Source organism: Diabrotica undecimpunctata, chromosome 2, assembly GCF_040954645.1.
Source record: "Diabrotica undecimpunctata isolate CICGRU chromosome 2, icDiaUnde3, whole genome shotgun sequence".
Classification (NCBI taxonomy): Eukaryota; Metazoa; Arthropoda; class Insecta; order Coleoptera; family Chrysomelidae; genus Diabrotica; species Diabrotica undecimpunctata.
In genome coordinates, this window is record NC_092804.1 from 12,082,890 (window position 1) to 12,095,688 (window position 12,799).

At 34.2% G+C, this 12,799-nt stretch overlaps 1 protein-coding gene across 2 annotated transcripts in view; it reads right to left on the reverse strand.

Moving 5' to 3' along the window:
• Positions 1–385: 385 nt before the first annotated feature.
• Positions 386–12,799, reverse strand: part of LOC140434195 (oxysterol-binding protein-related protein 9) — a 249,344-nt gene continuing 236,930 nt past the window's right edge. For both annotated transcript variants that reach the window (XM_072522278.1, XM_072522279.1), the window contains 4 exons: positions 10,036–10,295; positions 9,562–9,956; positions 6,444–6,671; positions 386–874 (listed from right to left, as the gene is read on the reverse strand). In XM_072522278.1, the coding sequence (XP_072378379.1) occupies positions 788–874; positions 6,444–6,671; positions 9,562–9,956; positions 10,036–10,295 (970 nt within the window). In that variant the 3' untranslated portion in view covers positions 386–787. The remainder of the gene's footprint in view (positions 875–6,443; positions 6,672–9,561; positions 9,957–10,035; positions 10,296–12,799) is intronic.

The window sequence follows — 12,799 nt, forward strand, 5'->3', positions numbered from 1 at the left end:
GGAAAGATCGACTCAAAAAGAAGAATTGGTAGGAAGAAATACTCATGGCTCTGAAACCTTCGTCAATGGACTGGCTTATCAGCAGATGAATTGTTACATGCCGCGCAAGATCGCCTAAAACCCTAAAACGCCACCGTGCCCGCCTAAAACTTGGGCACGGTACTCAAAGAAGAAGATTTTCTGTCATACTCTTCTATTTCTATGCATTGATTTGTTAACCACTTTTCCTTGGCCTTTTTTATCTCTACATTTTGCTTCTGCAGCCTTAAATAATTCCTTCTGAATATTGCTCCACTTTTCATTGACATCTGATGTTAAGATTTCTTCTCCTACTTCTGTATTTTTAATCGTATAGGTATAAAAACTATCAAAATAAAACTAAGTATACTTTATAAACGTTTATTAATAGAGAAAAAACAATAAAACTCTTAATGATTAAGGATTAATTCATGAAAATGCGATGTTCACTTTTGGAGGATAGAATCAACAACAACTTTATAGTACACATTGTATTTCCCCATATTTTCCACTTATAACTAAAAAATAACTCAAATCACTCACCAAAAATCAGTTTTAAATGTATAAAAACCTCATAAAACTCTGTGTGTCGAGTATTTTTCAGTAGCTCGGCCCGGCCCAAGCGAATAACCTAAAAAATACATCTCTCATGTTGATAATATATATCACAGTTCACTAACAATAATAACTCAGGCGAAAGTGGGTTTTTTCAGGAAAGTTTAGAAAAAGCACAATATTATTCGTAACAAATACGATACGACTCGTATTCTCAAGTGTTCGTTGGTTGGCCGGATAATATCCTCTGTCGCAAAGGCTTTATGTAGGTGAACGCATCTTCTCCAATTCTGTAGAACAACTGAAACAAAGATAAAATAAAAATAATTACAAATAATTACTTCCAAACAATTAAGTATATGTATACCATATATTCTTTCCTTTTGAAATATGAATTCTAGAATCTTTTCAGGATAGCTTTTTTGTATATACATGTTACGAGCAATGTCCCAAATTGATCCTAGCATTTTACCGAAAATCTTGTCCACTTCTAGCATTATACTTCTTTAACATCTTTATCAACGTCTGTTTTGCCTTGCAATTCTTAGAAGGCACAGATTTAAGCAAAAATCTAAATTTGGTTTCGAAAATTAGTTTACAGATTTTAACATCAGATGTCGCTATTTGCGTCCATACGAAGCCATGTTAGAGTTGCTTCCTAAGACAGAAAAGATTTATTTTCACGTTCAGAGCGACTGTGAATAGCCGTTCCGAAGAGCCCTTTTAGGGCGAAATACGTATAAGCGGATACACAGACGCACTGTACGTCAAATCAAATATTAACAGTCTTTTTCCTTTTATTCCGATATACTCTGAACGAGTACTAGAAACCAATTCGCTAAGGATTTTTGCTTAGTTGAGGAGATATGTTGTGGAATGCAATTTAGATTCCCCATGTCTCTCATAACATTTTTATCAACGTCTGCTTTGCCTTGCAATTCTTAGAAGGCACAGATTAAAGCAAACATATGAATTTGGTTTCGAAAATTAGTTTACGGATTTTAATATTGTAGCATTTTATTTTGAAGTCCCCTCGTATATATGTTAATTGAAATCCACTTATATATGCATTATATTAACGAAGAATTTTTTCAATGTTTCTTAGTTCGTATCCTTCAATTTATAATCTTTCGTTCTTTTTAGGTCGCCGCCGTCGATAATAAATTCATTTTATTGTTTGTTTATGTCACAGGCGCAAATTTCTTCGATATTTCTTTGTTCAAACCGCCCGATATTGCGTTTTCAAATTAATTACGTCTTAATTTCCTTTGTGTTTAGTTTATACCCTAAGTGCTTTGTTTGTTCTAACTTATGCGAGCAATTTGTAAGGATAATTTCGTCACTTTCGTTGGAGCCGCGGTGAAGAGCGGTGATCTCCAGTGGTCCAGCGTCATGTCCAAATTCACGTTGAATTTGTAGTTTTCTGTTTTTGTCCCTGTTCAGGGAAATCTTCGTCTTACGTTATGGAAATCAATTTTAGTAGCAGTTAATCGTCTAATTCCACCTGTTCCGGTTGTTTAAGAGGCAGAGGCATAAGTTTTGTGTCAGTGCCGGCTTCGGCCTCAAATGGTCGATCCAATTTGCAGTGTGAGATCCAGTCCCTTTTGTTCGTGTGTTCGTGTCCAGGATTCAACTCCAACCACGTCAGATTTTCGTTCCAGATTATGGAAATGGTTTCCCTTTGTTCCAGAGTTTCGTTCTTGCAGTTTCAGTCCAGAGATGTAACAAGTTTCAGAGTTATGTGCGAAATAGTGAAATCCAGGTAACATTTTTTTGTGTAAATTTAAAGTAAAGACAGAAATTTTTTTAATAATTGCTTTCATACAGGATAAAAGTATTTGTAATAATTAATAAGTAGCAAATTTTATGGTTTGACTTTTAGCTGTCATTTTATTTGTTCAGTTTTGTTTTAAATTTAATGTTAACATATGACAGCTAGCTTTATTATTTTTGATACTGTTTTGTTTTGTTTTCTTTAAAAGAAAGGTTAACTTACATGTAAATTTTGTAAGTTGTTGTTGTATCTCCAACTCCTGGAAATTGTAAACAGATGACACATGTAAGTTTTTTTTTGTATTTTTGTATTTTGCAGCTATTATTATATTTTTGTATTGTCTTTTTTGAGCATTTTTGTGTTCTCGATGTTTTGTAACTGTTTGTGGTGACACAAAAATAAATGTTAAATTTTGTTTCTTAACATTTGTTTATTTCTTTTAACTAACCCTTTCTTTTTGAGTTTCCATTTGTAAAAGATATGGTTTTTTATGTTTAATAATTATATCTCCAGTTACAACTAGCTGGTTGTAATAGGTATAATTAGGCACCTCAGGTGGCGCCCTATATTAAATTTCTTGAGGTGTTTCCGGTTTATTTTCATTATGTTTGTCCCAAGAGATTTATGACCCTTTACTTCAGTTTTCTGTAGTTGCCCCAATCCAAACCCCCTTGTCTTTTACTTATCCACGACCCCAGCTCTCCAACTAACCCCTGAGTGCCCGTTCGCACAAGTAGCGTTTATTTTGCTTACCCTATCTTCGCCCCAAGAATGTCTATCCCCCATCTTCTACCCCTAAGAGTAATACCCCTATGGTGGGCAAAATATTATCGTTACAATATCAGATGTCGCTATTTGCGTCCATACGAAACCAAGTTTGAGTTGCTTTCTAAGACAGAAAAGATTTATTTTCACGTTCAGAGCGACTGTGAATACTCGTTCCGAAGAGCCCTTTTAGGGCGAAATACGTATAAGCGGATACACAGACGCACTATACGTGAAATCAAATTTTAACTGTCTTTTTCCTTATACTTCTTTACTGTACAATCTCCGAAATAGACATAATCGTCTGACTTCGTATAAAGCAACTGCTGTACAATGTTCGAATTTCAATAAGTAGCCATGCGTCAAAGTTTGGGAGAATATGACAGATATCGATTTTTACTATTATTCCCTATTTGTTATTAAAGACCAACAAACATCAATGAGGTTATAAATTCCTAATTAATTAGAGTACAGAATAAATAACAATCAGAATGTCTACTCTCAGATACCGCTTTTGAAGTTTGTCAGCACGCGATCGCCATATTTTAAGCGGAAACATAGACTCGAATTGAGAAATTTGTGACAAGCTATGACAGAACGGTAATTTAAATTTTTAGAGATTAATAATGTACATTTGAAATAATTTAATCTATTGTAAATAAATTAAACCGGGTTAATTTATTGTAAATAAATTAAACCAGGTTAATTTTTCTATGTACACCAGATAAAATTTCACTGAACAGCACTGGTTCCGTTTAAAACATGGCTGATTCCGTCTGCGCGAACGAGATGCGCGTACTTATTTTTTCAAGCGGAGTTGTCATTCAGATTGTTTATTATTCTGTGATCAGGGCTTCTGACTTCTGGATTGTAGGACTAAAATATTTTAAATTATCATACACATCTCTTGACAATCTGAAATGTTTCACAAACATCTTCCCGGTATTACAGTGATGTATCTATCTCTTGAAGCTTTGAAATGTTTTACTAACATTGTCACACTGTAGAACAATTACTTCTTATTATTTATATTTTAGTTTGACACAGCATTTTATCACATTGTCGATTCGAAAAAAAAAAAAAAAAAAAACTCTATTTATATAAATAAAAAATATAAAAATATCAAATAATTAACAAGAAATGTTAGATTTTTGATTTGGTGTGTCGCTTGTCAATAATAATCGATTCGAATCGATGAGCGTTTCGATAATGATTTTTAATTTTCATCATTTCCGACATTGTACAGTTTGGGGGTACAATGCTTGAAGTGGAAAATAATTTCCGTAAAATGCTAGGATTTTCCGATTACGGGCTTTGCTCGTAACATACATATCAACATCGAGTCTACAGTCTTTTGCTAATATTTTTGATATACAAACTCAACTTTATAATCCAGGATATTTAATTTGCTCGAAGAACAGTGGTCCAGATAATCTTTGTTGAATATTTCAAAGAAATTTGTCAAATGTTTAGTTTTTGAATGATTAATCTCTATGTTACCTAGGAATTTAATTGTAATGGTTGTTAGAGCAGTGGAAGGTTAGTTGGAAGGATGTGGTCACAATAATAATTATGGTCATCAATCTTAAACCTTCATGACAGAATAAATAACAACATTAATTAATAAAATTATAAAACAGAATAAAATACCGGAAGAATGGAGAACAAGCGAAATAATTATAATATTTAAAAAAGGAGATAAAAAAACTGCCAGAGAACTTGTTAAATACTACACTAAAACTTACAACTAAAATTTTACAAGTGCTAATAAATCACAGGTTTAGCAGATGAACAACAGGGTTTTCGTAGTGAAAGATCGTGTACAAATGCAATATTCGTTATAAATGAAATTACTGAGAAATCACTAGAGTATAATAGACCAGCATTTCTGTGTCTGATTGACCTAAAGAAAGCGTTTGACAGAGTAAGACTAAATATGTAATCCATCTTCTGTATAATAGAGAGATCAGGCATGTTTTCATATCTGTGATTTGTCGAACTCTCTGTTTTTGATGTACGTTTCGTGCTCGTTTATCTTTAGTGGTTAGTCTATCCGAAAGACAACACTTTTCTTCCACATAGAGATTGTTCCATTCACAGATATAGCATTTTATAGACGTAGTTGTTTGATCGCTTTTGTGTGTTGTTAGGATTGGTTTACAAACAGAATAAACCTCAGTGTATTGGTCGTTTTGAATGTTATTTCTTTTAGTTAAAACCTTTGTTAGCAGGTTCTTTTCTCCCTGAAATGCATTTTCATTATAGCAGGTGTTTTGAGCTCTATCCCATCATGATTTGATAATTCCCTTTTTGATATTTATGTTCTGGTTTAAGTGGTAATTTAAATATCTGTTAATGTGGGTTGGTTTTCTATAAACTTTGGTTGCATATCCTGTATCCTACAATACTCCAATCAAATTCACCACAGAAAAAGAAAACAACAACTCACTTCCTTTTCTGTATGTATTGCAACCCCAAACGAGGGTTGCCAAGAAGGATGTGAGAAGAAAAAAATATAAGCGATAATCGGGAGATGGTTTTCTGGTCGGTCCTAGACGTGAGGACGGCCTCGTTTGACAAGGATGTGCGGAAAGTCAGAGAGGAGAAGACGAAAGTCGAGAGAAATCCAATAGGGAGAATACTAGTCGCTGGCCTAGAAAAAAATGCGTAGGATATAGGAGGTTTAAACAGGCATTTGAGAGAAAATGGCTATCTTGGTTAAGAAAACTGATTTTTAATGGATTTCGAACGTTATGAAACCTGGAGAATATAACAGAGTCGAAATTAGGAATGTGAAATCTGAATGTGAAATGTGAATATGAAATGTGAATATGAAATGTAAATATGAAATGTGAATATGAAATGTGAATATGAAATGTGAATATGAAATGTGAATATGAAATGTGACTATGAAATGTGAATGTGAAATGTGAAAGTGAATTGTGAAAGCGAAATGTGAAAGTGAAATGTGAAAGTGAAATGTGAAATGTTAAGGTGAAATGTGAAGGTGAAATGTGAAAGTGAAATGTGAAAGTGAAATGTGAAAGTGAAATGTGAAGGTGAAATGTGAAAGTGAAATGTGAAACTGAATGTGAAATGTGATTGAAATGTAAGTGTGAATGTGTGTTAAATGTAAATGCGAAATAAATCTAGAAGAAGGAACTTTTGTATTCATATTCAAGTAATTATTACTTCAACATACTCCAGCCGATATATGCGTAATCATTTGTTAACTATAAATAGCTACAGAGATCGGGCAGTATGCGCTTTAAAAATCTACTTTATGTTTTAAAATAGCTTTTACTTCTATATATCACTGAATAATAATTACCTTTGTTTGCCATTCCTGCCCGCTTTCTTTCCTCTCCTTAGCTTCGTCTCTCTGTTTTTGCTCCAAAGATTGTTTAGCAGCGGTAGCTCTATCGATCTCGTTAAATTTCAAACCAGCCGTTACTTCTTTCCACAATTTACGGGATTCATTTTCCTCCTGTTGACTAATCGGTTTGACCTGTTTCTTTATAATGTTTAATTGGTTAACATCTACGTATTCTTCAGTCTCCTAAAAGAAAAATATATAAAAATATACTAAAAGCGGAAAAATGTATATATTGACATTTTTATTAATTTAAAAACTTCTACTTTTTTTACATTTACAATTAACCCTAGAACGGTACACGGACGTAGAGCCACGCTATTACATTTGCTTAAAAATGATAAATAAAATAATTTCTTGAAATATCTATTTCTTGTCAATTTTGATTATGAAGGGTAAAATCGAAGGAAAAAGGGGTCCTGGTAGACGACAAATATCCTGGCTGAAAAACATTCACGACTCGACCGGGTTAAACACACAGACGCTCTTAAGAAAAGCAGAAGAAACTGGCGAATTTGCAATGGTTATAGCCAAAGCCAACCTTCATAAGTGGAGACGGCATAAAAAGATGCCACTATTCCTAGAGAGGAAGAATCAATGGCATTATGATAAACAACATAAAGTACGCAGATAATACGGCGATCATAGCAGAAAATAAAGAATAGCTCCAGAAACTAATGAATATACTCACAGAAGAAAGCATCAGAATGGAGTTGAACATTAATATCATAAAAACAAAAACGTTAGTTTTCAGCCGAGACTTACACACCTATCACTTCATCACAATCTTAATGAAAGTGTTAATGGAATCAGTCATTGTCAACTAGATCGCTCAAAGGAGATTTAGAGAAGAATTGAAATCACAAGGGCAGGATTCATAAACATGAGAAAAACTTTGTAACGTAAAATTGGTCATACCAATGAGACTATTCGCTCCGTGCGTGACTGACGCGACACCTACCGCCTTCATATGACAGTTTTGGACCTATAGAGCGTTTCACGTTAAGAAAATAACATTAGGCTTATGGAGATCAGTGTTGCCAAAACTCTCAGGCATGCGGTTTACTAGATTGTCGATATATTTTTCGAATTTCCATTTTCAATTAACATTTAACTGTAAAGACAGAATAACAACTGAAGAACCACAAAGCCTTATTATCATTATGTAGTCTCGGAGAACGACATAAAATCGCTGACATACGCACACCGTATTATTTTAAGTTGCAATTAGTAATTAGATATACGCATTCCAAGCGGTCCGTTTATTTGCTTTTATATCTTTAATAGCCGACAAAGTGCATGATTTAACTAAGCAATATTTTCTACTGATTTCTATGATTCATGGTATATGATATTCTTACCGAAAAACAAATAAACTGTCGTTACTATAATTAAAATAAGATAAAATAAAATTATCTTTTGTAAATACTATTTATTTAATTAAAATCATTTTCCCTGCTTTTCATCTCTTGTTTCGAATGGACACTTTTGGTCAATTACGTTAAAAAACAATTATTTAATTCATGTCTGTGAAAACGAAAATACAAATTATACTCGTGGCAACGAGTATAAATATATTCATCGTGGCAACGCTGCGCTTCTATCGTCCATAAGAAATACATGGCCCTATCTCGGCAATGTTATTTTCTTAACGTGGAACGCTGTATACCAATTTTCAGGTTAAACATATGACATATGTTTGACATTGTTAAATACATGCGAAATTGACAATTATTAATAATTAACTTTTTAATTATATTTTTTCAGTTTATGTACAAAATAAATGTAGTATTAAAAACAGGGTTTCTCAAAATTCATCATAATATATCTTTTCAACCATAAACGGAAAAGAAAAGGAAAAATCTAGTACTGGCAAATCAAGTTTTTCACGTGAAAGAGCATATATTTAAAAACAGTAATAGTAAAAGTTATGATATAAAAGCTAAAGTCATCAGGCACTCTGCAGTTAGCTTGAAGCCTTATAAAATATCATTTAAGGTAAATTATTTAAATTTTTCCTAGTTATGTGATATTTACTTTTTCATATTAATAGCACGGATCCATCTTTTTCTTTTCTCTAATTTATATGTAATCTTTGGGAACCTATAAAAACTACACTTACTATTTTTGCTATTATTAGCACAATTAAATACGCAATATGTATTTGCACACATTTTTGATAACATTTATGCCTAAAAAGGTAGGTCCAATTTTGTCATATTTCGCCGGTACGCACGCTGGCATCGTTTCAAAGTACCCCTACCATGGTCACGCACGGAGCGAATAAAAGACCACTAAAAGATTGTATATGGTCACTGCTTCTATAGGGCTATAAAACCTGGACACTCAAAGAAGGCCACATCAACTAATTAAACGCCTTTAAAATGTGGCTGCACAGAATAATGTTGCGAATTAGTTAGACCACAATAACAACCAACGTAGAAGTACTGTCAATGATGAATACTCGCCAACATCTGTTGAAAATCGTCAAAGTAAGGAAACCTTCATCATCATCATCAGTGGCGTTACAGCTCTTTATGAGCCAAAGCCTTCTTCAGAACAATCCTCCATTCGCCCCTGTCTCTGGCAACTCTTCTCCATGCTCTAATTCCGATAGACTTCAAATCATTTTCTAGGTTGTCTTGGTACCTAAGTCTCGGTCTTCCTCTTCTTCGTTGTCCGATCGGCCCTCTTCGGTCAAAAACTTTTCTGACTATGGCATCTTCCTCTCGTCTGATTACATGACCTATCCATCTGAGGCGTGTTACCTTAATGAATTTTACAACGTCAAGGAAACCTTCATATATCGGACATATAATATACAAGGAATACGAACAGCTACAACTAATTATTGAGAAAAAAGACTAAGAAAGAAATCAAGGCTCAGGAATATAAGAGTGGACCAGAACTAAAGGAATCGCTCTCATGTACCAAGCCCACAATAGACTGGTCACCATACTGGTCGCCAACATCAATAGAGATGATACATAGGAGGAGGATTTCCACAGTTCAATAATAAGTAGCTATATAAATTATTTATATTGATATTTTAAATAATACAACAAACACTTCTTACTCTATCAGTCCATTTATAATCCATGATTCCACTCCATTCTCCCGAAACAGTTAGGAAAGGTTTCTTTTCATCTGGCCCGAACACTTCAGCCGTAATCCTATTCTTTTTATTTCCGTAGAAGGGTTTTGTGATAAATTCTATATTACAGTTGTAGCCCGTTTTTGGACAGTTAATGGTAACCGTACCACCCAATTCGATCCAGGGTATAGTGAGTATAGATCGGCCATAACCGTTAGGGAATGTCAAGATGTACTCTTCGTCGTAGTCGATAACGTTGACGATACCTTGTCCAATATTGTACACACATATTGAAAGGCCGAGGAATTTAGACTTGGTGTACACATGCGCGTTGAAGCTGATCCGTTTATTGTAGTGTTCGGCGTAGAACGCAGATACTAAAAAATCATATTCAATCAATATAATATCTAAATTATTACTTATCTAAATAATTAATTATTATAAAACGAAACTTACTTGGCGGATGATGGGACACCTGTTCAGCAACAAATGTAAGTTGCGACCTCTTGCACCACGGTACGGGACCGTCTTCGGCTAAACTATCGTCTGCACCATTGTCGGAATTCGGAACGTCCCAATGGCACCTAAATACTTCGCCTAATATAGGGTTATAAGGTTTTTTGGCTACAGTACTCTTCCTTCCTGCGTGATACGAGGATAGATACCATCTAACTACTTGTACCATACGTTCTCTAGGGTCTTTAATGTTTGGTATACTAAAAAATAGCAAATTGTCAATATCATACATATAATATTTAGCAATAATAAAATAAAATGTAAGAATTTAATAATGATTCTTCTTGCTTCAACGTCTCCTGTGGAGGTTGATGATTAACATGGCTATTTGTAATTTCGAAACTGCTGCACGGAATAATTACTAGCAAGAAATAACTAGTATATTAGAACAAAAAATGACGTTAACATCAAGCAAAGAGGAAAGTACTGAGGAAAACTGGACGAGAATTAAAGACATCTTAAAGACTGTTCAAGAAACAAAATTGAGTGCGCTAAAAGCAAGAAAAAAACAAGGGTGGATGACAGAAGAAATACTGAGACTTATGGATCAAAGAAGAGAAGTCAGAAATAAAGATAAAAACGAATACAAGAGGATCCACGCAATAATCAGGCAGAAGATAAGACACGCGAAAACACAATTTCATAGTAAAGAATGTAATGAAACTGAACAATATGAAAAGAAACACGATACATTTCATCTACACAAGAAATTAAAAGAGGTCGCTGGAAACAAACGGAAACAAGTATCCCAAAGTTTAGAAGATAGAAACGGACACATAATATTAGACATCAATGAACAGTTAAAAGAATGGGAAAACTACATTTCTGAATTATTTGAAGATGAGAAAGTAGAACACTATACACGATTGTTATATCAGGTCCATCTATAACAGAAAGTGAGGTTACACGTTGAATACAAACGGCAAAAAATAAAAAAGCACTTGGCCTCGATGAAGTAAGTGCTGAAATACTGAAGTTTTTCGGAGAAAATGGAATTAAAGCTCTTTGTAATCTCTTTAAGAGAATTTATGACACTGGGATATTACCAACTGATTGGTTAAAGTCGACGTTTGTCACAATACCTAAGAAACATCGTCCAAAGATATGCGGTGATAATTTACACGCTATTAGAAGACAGAATTAGTAATACTCAATTTGGGTTTAGGAGTGGCTTGGGTACAAGAGAAGCCTTGTTTAGTATACAGGTGCTAGTACAGAGATGCAGAGATATAAATCAAAATGTGTACATTTGTGCAATCGATTTTGAAAAGGCTTTTGACAAAGTCCGACATAACAAAATGCTAGAAATATTGGAAACAGCTGGATTGGACGATAAAGATCTACGAATAATTACAAATCTATACTGGCATCAAGTGGCAAGAATAAAGGTTGAACAAAAACTGTCGGATGAAATAAATATAAAAAGAGGAGTGAGACAAGGCTGTATATTGTCGCCTTTACTTTTTAACTTATATTCGGAGGAAATATTTAAGGAAGCCTTAATGGAGACAACCGAAGGTATTATTGTAAATGGAGTAACCGTCAACAATATTAGATATGCCGACGATACCTTAGTGCTTGCTAATTGCGGAGAAGACCTTCAAAATCTAATGAACTAAATAAAACAGACTTGTGATCAGTATGGATTAAAACTCAACGTTAAGAAAACTAAATATATGATAGTTAGTAAACAAAATTATATACAGGATGACGGTATAAAAGTCGGAGATGCCACACTGGACAGAGTAGACGAGTACTCGTGTATCTCGGCAGTAATATCAATGAGAGCTAGGATCCAACCGCAGAAATTAAAAGCCGAATAGAACAAGCCCCAGCTACCTTTGTAAAAATGAGAAACGTACTTTGCAGTCACGATCTTAGCATTGACCTTAGAGTTCGAATAACATCTTGCTACATCTTCCCCGTCCTGCTGTATGGAGTGGAAGCGTGGACTCTATCTGAGGCTATTCTTAGACGCTTGACAGCCTTTGAGATCTGGGTATACAGACGACTACTGAAAATAAGCTGGGTCGACAGAGTTAGAAATGATGAGGTCCTTAGACGGCTGAACCAAACAACACAACCGGTCAATATAATAAAGAAACGCAAGCTGGAATACTTCGGTCACATTATGAGACACCCTGAAAAATATGATCTTTTACATCTGATCATTCGTCCTGGTAGAAGAAGAACATCATGGCTGAAAAATCTAAGGCAATGGTATGGAAAATCTATATGATCTATAACGGTCATGGAACTAGAAGAAGAAGGAATAATGATCGATGTCATTCCGAACCATTTCTTGGTTTCGCAGCCTAGAAATTTTTTTACGTCTAACGCTTCGTCGTTCAACGATCTTTCCTTGCATTATAGTGGTTCGTATGCTTTTCGATTCTTTAGAATTCATATTTATCTTCGACTTCTTATACAGTATTTCATCGTCTTCATCGTATTCCACTTCATATATTGTTGTTATGGTGTTCGTGAACTGCGGTCACGTTTCAGTCAGAAGTTGAGAGTAATATTCGATCCAAGATCTTTCTTATATTAAATCTATTCCACTTGCTTCTTTTATGTTTGTTCTCAGGTTTTTTACCGTTTTCCATGCTTCTTTTGTTCTTGTTGCCTTCATATATCTTTTGAGCTCTTCGCATCTAGATAATATAATAGCTTTAATTTAGCTGATAGCAACAGTCTGAAGTAA